Source organism: Propithecus coquereli, unplaced genomic scaffold (genome assembly GCF_000956105.1).
Source record: "Propithecus coquereli isolate 6110/MARCELLA unplaced genomic scaffold, Pcoq_1.0 Scaffold58, whole genome shotgun sequence".
Lineage (NCBI taxonomy): Eukaryota > Metazoa > Chordata > Mammalia > Primates > Indriidae > Propithecus > Propithecus coquereli.
In genome coordinates, this window is record NW_012151729.1 from 5,621,692 (window position 1) to 5,634,161 (window position 12,470).

General features: G+C 42.7%; 1 protein-coding gene across 1 annotated transcript in view; it reads right to left on the reverse strand.

The window, feature by feature from the left end:
* Positions 1-624: 624 nt before the first annotated feature.
* Positions 625-12,470, reverse strand: part of STK32A (serine/threonine kinase 32A) — a 95,465-nt gene continuing 83,619 nt past the window's right edge. The window contains exons 5-9 of the mRNA XM_012658241.1: positions 9,561-9,658; positions 6,085-6,201; positions 3,525-3,650; positions 1,881-2,009; positions 625-654 (exon numbers count right to left, since the gene is read on the reverse strand). Of these exons, the coding sequence (XP_012513695.1) occupies positions 625-654; positions 1,881-2,009; positions 3,525-3,650; positions 6,085-6,201; positions 9,561-9,658 (500 nt within the window). The remainder of the gene's footprint in view (positions 655-1,880; positions 2,010-3,524; positions 3,651-6,084; positions 6,202-9,560; positions 9,659-12,470) is intronic.

A 12,470-nucleotide genomic window follows, 5' to 3' on the forward strand; every position in this document is an offset into this window, starting at 1 on the left:
TCAACCTAACAATCTCCACCTAACTTTATACCTTGCTAGTATGTTGTTGAAGACTTTTGCTTCTATATTCATTAAGGGTATCTGTCTGGAATTACCATGTTTTGGCGACATCTTTATCTAGCTTGGTATTAGGGTAATGCTGACTTCATAGAATGAGTAAGGGAGAAAATAGCTGCAATTCATGTATCTAATAGGGGTTTAATATCCAGAATATGTTTTAAAAAATCCTATAATTCAACAATAGAATTGACGAGGTGACATTTAAGATCTGAAGGATGCGAGGAAACCCCCTATGTGAAGATCCAGGGGAAGAACATTCCAGAACAAGGGAGGAGCAAAGGCAAAAGACCTGGAGAAGAACGAAACACACGGTGTTTGAGAGTCAGACACTCGCAGGGCCCGTGTGGGTGGAGGGTTCTGACTGAGGGCGAGTGTGGGAGAGTAGGGTAGGAAAGGCGGACAAGAACACGTGCAGCACGCTAGGCATGGTCAAAAGTTACTCACAAATTGTTCAGTTATTTCTAAAGGGTTAGAAAACTTTTAATGAAGATGCTATCTTAGGTCTTTATCTGGGGGCCTGTTAACACAGGGGACTGCATCCAGCTTGAGCCCAGTCCTGTAGGGTCACAGGAAGGAGCACATCTGAAGACGCACCTGATTATGAGACGAACAAGAATAAGTCATTGGACAAAGATGCTTGAAGTGACAACTATAAGCAAGTTGGGTTTGCAGCACAGCTAAGCACTCCTCGGAGGGCCCTAGCAAGCACTTTCTGGTGAGAACCTGGCAAGAGACTAGTTGTGTGATCAAACAGGATGGGGATGTGGGCTTTTGTTAATTGGCCATTAAAGGGTACAGTGGCCCCTGAGGACTAGAGAAATTAAGAACATGGAGCATACTTATTTGTTTGCAGCACTCCCTTCATCACAGACTATGAAATCTTTGAGAACAGGGATGACACTGAGTGTAGAGACTGTATCTCATTCCTAACTCCAGTGTTTAGCATGGGACCTGGCAGATAATAGGTACCACATAAAAGCAGCCTAAATGAATGGATGCAGGGCAGGAGGGATAGGTGGGTGATGAGTGGATGGATGCACGGTCGGGTGGGTAGGCAAATGTGTACATGAGTGGATGGGTGAACGCATGGTTGTGTGGACAGATGGATGACCATTAGAGGCAAAGTAAATGTTTATTACTTAACCATCATTATAATGCATAGAACCTCATGTGAGTATAAAATCCTACTGAATCTATAAAAATTTCTATACTGAAATCTGAACTCTGACGCTGATAAAGAATCATATACTTAGTTATAAAAATTAATTTGATTCAGCCTGAAATCCAGCAATAGTGTTTGGCCTGTAAGAATTCTCTCGTTCCTACGAGTAGACACTTTCTGCTTCGGCGAGCCTTGATATCACAAAATTCAGCTTGTGGCAAGGAACGGACACCATCTCTGGGACTGGCTGCTCCCAGTGACTTCTCAAAGCAAGAGGGGGGCCCAAAACAGCCAGTGTGTACTTTGAAACCTGCCCCTTGACTATAATTTCATGGGTAGTCATCTGATCTAGACTTTGTCAATTACGGTCACTTTTCCAGGAAATTTGTACATTTTGAATTGAGAGCTGGGAGAGGACAATAGCTGAGTCAAGTTAATGGCAGAGCTCCAGAGAGAAAGTCTACAAGGGGAACACTGCTGCTAGGGTCCCCAGAGCCGCCCTATTCTGCCCTTTCAAAAGCCTGAGTGTTCGGCTTCTCCTTGCATCCTACAAAACAGCAGAAGCGGGGAGCTGAGACGCTCTCCCGCCAGAGGCTCTCGATGAATTGCAGCCACAATGAGGATGCCGTGACCCTGAGTCTGGTAGGGCCCTGCTCACCTGAGAGGAATCGCACTTCCTCATCTCCTTCTCCTTCTTTGCCAGACGCTTCTTTTTCTTGTGAAGAGGTTTGGACTCCAAAATCATTTCTTCAAGTTCAAAGGTGGGATCACAATTCAGCCTGCCTTTCTGTAAGGAAGATAGGTTGGTTCGGTCCTCAGATTCCCATAGCATTCTAAAAACACCCCAGAGCAATACCGAAAATAATACTTTGTCTTAACAGAGTGGTCCAAGAATAAGCGGGGATTCCCCTTCTAAGTTTTCTATCATTTACCGCCAGCATTGTTTTTCATATTCTTTAACTTTGTATTTTGTCTATTTTCCTAAACTTCCAGTTAGCCCACAGTGAGTAAGAAAGGAAACCAAATTACAATTATTTTTCTAAAGTGCAAGCTTCTGAGTTAAAGTGAATGCTAATGGTCATGTAGATCAGAATCACCTGAGTTGCTTGTTCAGCCTCCCAGTTCTCCGAAGGAAGTTCCCAAATCAGGGTTTCTTAATGCAAGGCCCAAGAACCTGTCCTTTAATAAGCTCCCCAGATGATTCAGATTCACACTAATGTCAGAGAAGCATGACGTAGACCTTCTCTTAAGCCAACATGGATGGCTAAGTGCAGGAATGCAGCACACAGGAGGAGGAAAGGAAGCAAGAGAGGGCAGTGCCTAGACCTCCACTGTGTCACACATCAGCCATGATACAAGCTGCCCCTACCAGACCCTGCAAAACAGACAGGTCAGGACTTGGCCCCGCCTCGTGTTGCCCTATCAGGTGGAGATCTGCACCCCCAGAATTTCATCACATTGCTTTCTTCTCTCTCTCTCTTTCCACTTTCGCCCAACCCTCTCATTGGAGCATGCCCCACTCCCTGCTGTCTTCACAGGAAGGATCACACCCCCACATGCCTACAGCAAGCATCTCGCTTGGGCTTGAGAACAGAAAACTCTGCATTGGCTCTACAGGCCCCTTTAGAAGCCCATTATTCTGCCCAATATACCTACAACTGAACGTATAGTTCAGGTCCTGGGCAGAGAGAAGCTAGAGGCCTGCCTTGGGCCCCTTGGTCTAAGCTTCTGGACTATGGCTTTTACCAGTGGTGTGCAGCAGGCCACAGATGCCCTGTGGTTGGGTACCCATCCAGTGGGAACTATTTATCTTTAACTACGGATCCTTACAAATATAGATCCCTGAGATAGAACCCACAAGGGAAGAGGGGTGAATGGTAAAAATAACTTCCTCACTCAACCCCAACAGTTTTCAATCCTTTGACTCACAGGCCTCCATGGACACAAATCTGTACATCTTTGGAATCAGAGAAAACATTATTTTAATCCATAGCTTCATGGAAATGACTATTTGGGGGACTAGGACTTCTTTCCAATAAAATCATATCACAAGAAATGGTTAGGAGCTAGAATTCCAGACGCACATACACCTATATTAGAATCCCAGCTTGACTGCTTACTAGCTTTGTGGCCTTTGGTGACCAACTTACCCTGGGTGAGCCTCAATTCCCTCATCTGTAAAATAGGAATTTGGGCTCTCTCACAACACTGGTGCGATTATCCAATGAGACAACGTGTGGATGTGGCACACGGGGTACTGTGCTCTGATGAGAGTTATGACGGTTTGTTAGGATTGACTCACATTAGGAACAAAACCCGGAATGAGCCTCTTCTGCAAAACCGCATCCCAGTTTATATCACTCATATACGGGAAGTTCTGAACGTCAGTCAACTGAGCAAATCGTTGGTCTGGATTAGGTTCAAGTAGCTGCCAATGGAATACAAACACCAAGATCATGAGAAAGGTCAAAACTCAGGATGACAAAAAAATCATAAAAATTCTCTCTAAATGCTTTCAAGTATAGGATTGAAGGAAACAAGGCAGTGCCCCCTTCTTTAACCCCATTAACAAATAACATAAACAACGCATGATTAGACTAAACAGTGAGTAGAGTTTTGCAATGTGGTGAGTAAAAATAGCTCATCCTACTGAGTCAAATATATCTTTGATTCTTGACTCCCCTACTTACAAACTATGGGTAAGTTTGTTCTCTAAACCTCAGTTTACCCATTTGTAAAAAAAAAAAAGATAATAACCTTATTACATAAGGTTGCAACCAGGATTAAATTAGCCATTTCTTTAAAGTGCTTAATGAAAAGCCTGCTCCTATTAGGTGACAAATATTAATACATTTTCACAACTGAGACTCATTTCCCACTAAAAATTTTAGCTGTTTTTACAACTAACTGAAATACATTGGGGGTGGCACAGTCATACCTTAGTTAAAGTATAACTAAGGTTATTGTTACAGCTCTGGGTTTTACTAACTGGGATAAAAGATTTTTTCCCCTCTTAACCATTCCAGGGCCAACATCACATCCGTCGTGTGGATCAAATGGGAAATGTCAGTCCCACCGGAGCATGCTCCTGGAGGTGACAACCATGGGACATCGGGGTGTAGTTTTGAAGGGAAGCGGGCTGTCTTGGAATTAAGCAAAATTCACTTATGGAAAATGACCTCCCTATTCTACATCTTTGACATTACTGATAACGATGTCCCTATTCCAAAACAGGGAACTTGACCCCAAAGACAAAAGACACAAATTTTAAATCCTTAGCCGCTAAAGTTCTTTTTCCTTATCGACCACAACTTGTGCAATTTTCTCTCCCCCCACTACCCCAAAAAAGCCAAGCCTATCCTTTTGGGGCTCCTCATTCTTTTTTTGCATAATCATTCAACATACACTGTGGAGATTCTCCTATAATTGTTTTTTATCTTTTTGGTGAACATAGGCACCTTGAAAATCTAATGAAAGCTATGGACCTCATTTCTTCAATTGCTTACCAAATTGTACCACCTGTCAGGCTCTGTGTTACATGCTGGCAATATCATCGTGCACAAGTCAGACATGGCCGCTACTTTCATGCAGCTTAGACGAGAATAATCAGTAACCCAAGTATCATACAAATGCTGTGTATAATTTTAAACTGCTATGAAGGAAAGAGGGTGTTATGTGAGCTAACAACAAGGCAAGGCTTCCCAAGGAGGTGATATCTGAGCTAAAATCTGTGCTTCTCAAGCTATGTAGAAGGGGCAGTTACTTTAGTTTGGTTTTGTTTATTTGTTTTAACTTCCAATCCACTGAAACCAATATGCGGTTTTATTGTGCATGGCCAGCATGTAGCTCCTCACCATGTACAACTTGTGACTTGAGTTCAACATCACCCAAACAAGCTCATACCCTATTCAATGAGACCAGTCTGTTGACCATGTGCTTAGATGCTACAGCAGTGTCAAATTGCAATAAATGTTTCTAAACGCTTTTCTCAATTTCTGTACTTACAATGGATCTGTAGGAAACAATTCACAGACTAGAACCAGTCAGTGAATCGTGCTGAGTAGTACTGATCTCAGGGAGGAAGCTGGAGGAGCTAGGGTTGGAGGCAATGTTCCAGGAAGAGGGACTGGCATGTACAAAGGCCCTGTGGTGAGAGGGAGACTGGTGTGTGTAGGAAAAGAAGGGGAAAAGAAGGAGAAAAAGAAAAAGGCCAAACAGGTTTACGTGTAGTCAAAAGGGAGACAAAAGTCCAAAATAAGGCTTGAGAGGTAGTTAGAACCTTTGTACCATACAAATTATTTTAATCTTTATTCTAAGGACAATTGGAAGGCACTCAACTGCCCTTTGAACAGATCACTGTGGGGCAGAGTGGGGGACAGAACTGAGTGGTAAAAGTGTATGGGCTAAACCAGTTATAAGGCCAAACTGAGGGCAGTTGAGTTGGGGAGATAATAGGGAAGATGGAGAGAAGTGAAAGATTTAAAAGATATTTAAAATGTAAAATTCCAGAACTTGGTGATGGATTGGATATGGAGATGATAAATGAGTCCTGATTTCTGGCTTGCAGAAATGGATGGATGGTCCTCCTCCAGTCACTTGAAGAGGGAATGTCAGAACAAATTCAGGAAATACAGAAAGATTAAGAATTCCATTTTGGACGCATTGAGTTTTTTAGGATATCTAAGGGGACTTGTGAGTTGATTTAATGAAGTCATGTATTTGAAAGTGATTAGCTGCAAAAACCACTGCAGCGATGTGTATTAGCGTGACTGCCCCCAATACTGTATACTAACTTCTAACCTTAAACCAGACAGCATGCTTCCTCTTATCACTTCCTTTTGACATGCAGTCTTCCTTCTTACCTTTTTAAGAAATGACACCATTTCCTGTGACCAGGCGGAAGGGTAAGTCACAACAGCCGTCTCAAACATGTGTGCAATTTCCTTGCTGGAAGTACTGGAGCGAATATGATATGGTCTCTTAAGGGAGAGAAGAAGAAGTAAGGGTCTTCATTTTTACGGGGCAAAAGAAAAAAAATTTGTTTTGCAAATGATTCTAAGCAAAACTTTTAACCAATAACATACCAATATCAATTTCTAACCCCATCCAGCTGATTGATGTGTTGCCATATGTGGGTGGTCCTGTGTTGCCAGACCTCCTACTTTTTAAAAGGAGATGCCAGAAACCTATCGTTTCTTGTAACAGATCATAATTTTCAAAAGTTGGTGATTCCACTGAGCCAAACAAATCATTTCAGTGGGCTGAATCAGCCTCTGAGATGCTGATTTGAAGCTATTTTATAATGTAACTTGCAATAAGTATTTACATAAATTACTGGACAAGGGTTAATAAATGGAAGTTTACAAATTATTATGTAAGGGTTCATTATAAAGAAATCAAAGGTTTTACCATACCCTCTTTTTTACTAGTTTGCAACATAATGAGCAAGTTCAAGACAGAAAGCTGCTCAGAAAATATCCCCCTGGGCCTCAAATGCGATGAGTCCCTGTTTCCATGGAGTGTGGAGTGGAGAATTTTATGATGAAGCAAAACATTCTTTTCAAAAACAAAATTTCTGGAAGAACCAGATTCTCCTATAGTTTTAACTAGGGGTTGGTGGGGGTTGGTGGGGAGGAAGAGGAGGGAACAAAATTAAACAAAAGAAAACTGTGGATTTGTTATAGTTTTCACAGTTTTCCACTAGAGGGAAGCCTTCATTGATCTTAATTTATTTTGTAGGGGACTTAGCAACACTGGGATTTCATGTCTTCTATGTGAACTATCCTTCAAAGTGATGGTATTTGGAGATGAAGTCTTTGGGAGGTAATTTGGGTTAGATCAGATCATGAGGGTGGGGCTCTCATGATGGAATTAGTGACCTTACAAGAGGAAGAGAGAGAAAGAAGTCTCTCTCTCCATCACATGAGGACACAGTGAGAAGGAAGCCTCTTGCAAGCCAGGAAGACCATCGTCATGGTTGGAAGAGAATCCAACCATGAGTCTGCAGTTTAAGTAACCTATGCATGGTATTTAGTTGAGGCAGCTCTAGATGATTAAGATTTTGGTTCTGAGAAGTAGGATCCTGCTGTAACAAATACCTAAAAATGTGGAGGCAACTTTGGAACCAGTTATTTGGTGGAGGCTGGAAGAGTTTTGAGGTACATTCTAGAAATATGGATATTCAGGGTGATTCTGGTGAAGTTTTAGACAGAAATGAGGCACATGTTATTGAAAACCAGAGGAGAGGCAATACTTGTTACAAAGTGGCAAAGAACTTGTTTGAACTGTGTTCTAGTGTTTTGTGGAAGGTAGAACTTGTGGGTGATGAAAATAGACATTTAGCTGAGGAGATTTCTAAGCAAAACATCGAAGGAGTGGCTTGGTTCCTCCTGCCTGCTTATAGTAAAATATGAAAGGCGAGAGATGCATTGAAGAAGAAATTGTTAAGCAAAAAGGATCCAGAAATTGAAGATTTCCATCCATATTGCAATAAGTGAGAAAGCTTGTCCTGAAGTGAACATTAGGGTGTAGTTCACCAACAACTAATTGATAAAGAGATCATGGGTGTGATTCATGAACCTCATCAGCCATCTCAACAGAAGCCAGAAATAAAGATGGGATTTCAGCAGTGGAGATACTGCCAGTTTGAATTAAAGAAGACAGAGAAGGTGAGATGGAAGAAGAAAGGCTGTCAGACCTCTTGGATGTTACAGGATAGGACCGTAATGCTGCTCAGCCTTCACCAGAAGGGAAGAAGAAACCAAAAAGGAATCAAAACAACCCGGCCGCCAACCCCAACCCAAAGCCCGAGTGCACCGGCCTCGGTGGCAGGGCTGCCTCCACCTCGGTTTCAAAGGGCACGACCACCACCCAACAGAGCTGTGTGGACCTAGCCCTGGCAGAGAGCCATGCGGGCGGGGTCCCTGTGCCGCGGAGAGCCATTTAAGTGAGTCCCCTCCCCCAACCCCAGCCATGGGAGTGATGTTGCCTCACCCATGTAGACCTGGCAGGCAGACCATTGAACCAAAGAGGATTTCTGTTTTGGACTTATTTGGGACCTGATACCTGTTCTCTCTTTCAGAATGGGACTGCCTATCCCATGCCTATGCCACCATTGTATTTTGGAAGTTTGCTGGTTTTACAGGTTCACAGCTGGAGAGAAATTTTGCCTCAGGATGAATCATACCTCACATCTCACGCGTACCCAATGCAGATGATGCTTAGATGAGACTGTGGACCTTAGACTCTAGAGTTGATGCTAGAATAAGTTAAGACTTTTGGGGCTGCTGGAATAAAATGAATGTTGCATCTGAGAAGGACATAAATTTGAAGTGGGGGGAAAAAGTGGAATGTGTCTCATCCAAAATTCATATGTTGTAGCCTTAACCTGTGACGGCATTTAGAGTTGGAACCTTCGGTAGGTAATTAGGGTAAGATGAGGTTATGGGGGTAGATTCCTCATGATGGGATTATTTCCTCTTATAAGAAGAAGAAGATATTCTCTCTCTCTCTCTTCCCCCCCCCCTCTCTTTCTTTCTCCCCCCATAAGGACACACCAAATAGGCCATCTGCAAACCAAGAAGAGAACTCTCACCAGAACCCCACCATTCTGGCACCCTGATCTTGGACTTCCAGCCTCCAAAATCGTGAGAAAATAAATGTCTGCTGTTTGAGCCACCCAGCCTATAGTATTTTGTTATGGTAGACAGCGCTGACTGAGACATAACCTTATGGGCACATTTATATTATGCAACAGTTTGTAAAAAACATATAAAATATGTTTCAGCATATTTGGTTTTTTAAATCTATTTCTTCTAGAAAAGAGCTTCTTAATTTGAGAAATGTTTCTCTTAAAAGTAAGCTGCTCTAATTTGTCACTGAACCCAGAACCCAAGAGCCAAATGATCAATAGAAATCCAACAAGACCGGACATGAATTATGCTGTGTTAATAATTTACACTTTCCTTGTTGAGGTGTGCCTGAATTCGGGTACTATACTGTGACCTCAATATGACTTTCTTTAAAACAAACACATACATTTACATAAGTATTTAGTGAGGTGTATTGATTTCCCCTCCTTGGACATTTATAGTATCCATATTATTCACTTAATTTTATCTGTGTAATTTAATGTTAACTGATGTGGTTGGTCCCGTATGTAGGACAGCAAACTAATCCGTGCAGAAATCTCAAGGGGTGTTATCAGCATCACATGGCATATTTGTTTTCAGCTTTCAAATAAACTGCTTGGTTCTTAGCAAACCATACATACATTCTTTCATTCTAAAATAGAACCTGCTGGAAGAATAACCGAAGAGAAAATGCAACTCTACTGTACCCGGCCTCTCAACAGCTCATATGCTGTCACTCCCAGGGACCACCAGTCAACAGCGAAGGAATAGCCCGCTTCTTTTTTGGAGTTGAACATCTCAGGTGCTGAAAAACACAGAAAAGTGAGGCCAGTGTTATTACCTGAGACATTAACAAATTTATTTGCCCAACATGCTCCTTTAGAAAATTACGAGGATCAAGGGTATAAACACTTTCATGGATGTTTATCATCCATTACTAGATTGCTCACAGCAGGAAAAAATTTCTAATTTTCTCATCTCTCTCAGTAGCCTCATTCATCAACCCATGCACACAGGCATGCACAAGCCTTCATGGGTAAACTCTTTTCTTATTTAGGCCATGTACCTATTAAAATCAGGTCCTACCAGACCTCAAACATGCAGCTGACCCTGAAATCAAGAAGGCTGAGAAGATAGATATTCTTTGTCTTGATTTGGAAGGTTTGCACTAAAGGATCTAAATTTGGATTCCAAACAATTTGCAAATTCCAACTGCAATTTGTATTGCAAACAATGCTCAGAATTTGGTGCAACATACATTGGATTGACTTTCCATCTTGGAGTCACCTGGAGGTGGCAAGGGCAACATTGGGGGTGAGGGAGGGAGAAAAGAGGGAGTAGGGACACTGGGAAATATAAGGCTTTACAATCCTGTGGGTCATCTGTACTTTGTAACCATAGTTCTTCCAACTGATTCCAAGGGAGGGCAGAGCTACAGTCAATTTTGCCCCCAGAGATGACCCCCCAGTTATGCACTGACACACCATGAACCTTTCTCATACCCTTCCAAGACTCTATCTAACTCCTGAGGAGTGGAATAGGGAGAATGAAGCACAAAGCAAGGGCAGGTATCCTGTCTGCTTTCTTGCCACTACGTCCTAGTGACTAGGGCAGAGCCTGGCACTCAGAGTCACTGGACAGAAATTTGTTGAAAGAATGAACAAATAAATCAATTACTCAAGCAATAGTTGTGACCATTAGCTCTGGAGCTGTGCTGAGTTCAAATTCTGCCTTCACCACTTATGATGACCTCGAGCAAGTTAGTTGGCAGAGCCTGAGAATCAGGGCAAAAGCAGAATAAGAAGAAGGAGATCTCTATAGGGTTCAAAATTAAATGAGATAACCCTGTCAAAATGTCAGCACAGTGCCTGGCACTTAGAAAGTGTTCAAAAACGTCAGGTCCTCCTCCCGAGAGGCAAACATTCATAATAACGGGGGGAATTGACTCTAGTCAAAAGGTGCACAGGGTTGATTCCAAGTCTCCTGTAGTAAGGTGCTGGCCCTGGACAAAGAAACGGGTGTGACATGGGACCTGCACACGCAGGCTGGCCCTGCCCAGTGCGCTCCAGTTCTTTCTAAGTAACATCCTGTGCGCAACACCCCATTAGTGAGGCAGAGCACTGACATCCTAACGCCAGGACTGACCCAGCCTCTCAGAGAGTGAGGTAGCAGGACTAAGTGAGCCCCATTCCCTAGCGCATTCTCCTTTCATGCCTCACTGCGTCCCTTCTGCAATCACAGCTCCCACCGCAATCCGAGAAATAATGGCCCTGACCCCACACTACTCCAACAAATGGGATGGAATGGACTAGATTTCTGCCTCCCCTTCTCAGTATCTCACAGCAAGTAATCTCAGAGAGTCCCCCAGGTGGCAGGTGACACACATCTCACTTAGAGAAGCTGCAGAGAACTTTGAGGGATAATCGGACCCATTGTGCCAAGAAAATGCCTGACAGAATAAACATTACTCTATAAAAGTTGTGTATTCTGTCATATTGGATTATCCTTGGAGTTTATGTAAGCGTTCTTTTTACTTTCTTTCTTTCTTCCACCTTTATTGAGTGAGTATCCTTTTCCCCCTCTTCTACTTGTTCTGTTTTCAGGCACGAAGACATTTAGATATGCATCCGTTCATTCAACAAATATTCACGGTGTGCTGGGCACTGAGGAATTTTGGTAGAACATTCAGAAAAAAATCATGACAGCACACGAAAACATAACAGATGGGTGGTTCTTTGAGCCTTCAAACAGCTGAAAAGCCAAAGCAGGAAGATACCAAGGGGCTCTCACAAACCCTGCAAGAAGATCCCTGGCTCCTGGGAAGGCAGTAATGGAGTTGGAGAGGGACTAAGTGTCCTTCAGACAAGCACTGAGTAGTATTTTGTTTGGTATTGTTTTTTTAAAGTATTTCTATACATATATTCAGAAAAGTAAATAAAATAGAAGAATTTAACAGTAGACATGCCTCTGCTAAAGTCGAAACCCACTTCTCCCGGGTCTTAACATCTGACACTCTGCTTATTTTGCCATGCCACTAAACATAACCATCATTTTTAACAGTCATATGCTACAGAATTAGAGGGCAGCACTAAATTTATTTGACCAATTCTCTTTAATTTTATTTGTATACAGTTATGGGGTCCAAGTCTAATTTCGTTACATGGATATATTGCATAGCGGTGAAGTCAGGCGTTTCAGTGTATCTATCACCCAGATAACATACACTCAACCCATTAATTAACTTCTCATCATCCACTGCTAGCGCAGCAGAGCAGTGTGTTCAGAGTTAGGGCTCTGGCATCAGATCCCTGGTGACTGTCCCTGGCTTCGTTCACCTTGGACAAGTTTCTTAACCTCTCAGTCTGCTCGTCTCTGAAGCAGGAGTAACGATAGCACGCGTCTCACGGAATTGTTTTTAGTTTCGATGATGTAATGCACACACTTAGAACAGTGCTTAACATGCAGCAAGAGCCCAGCAAATGCCAGCCCGTGTACCCCATCACCGCCGCATCGTCATCCGTGTTCCAAGCTCTGCACTTTCCTAGACTTTTCATTCCATGCTCTGCCAGTCACTTGCTGCGCGACTGTGATCACATCACTTTCTTTCTTTCTGGGCC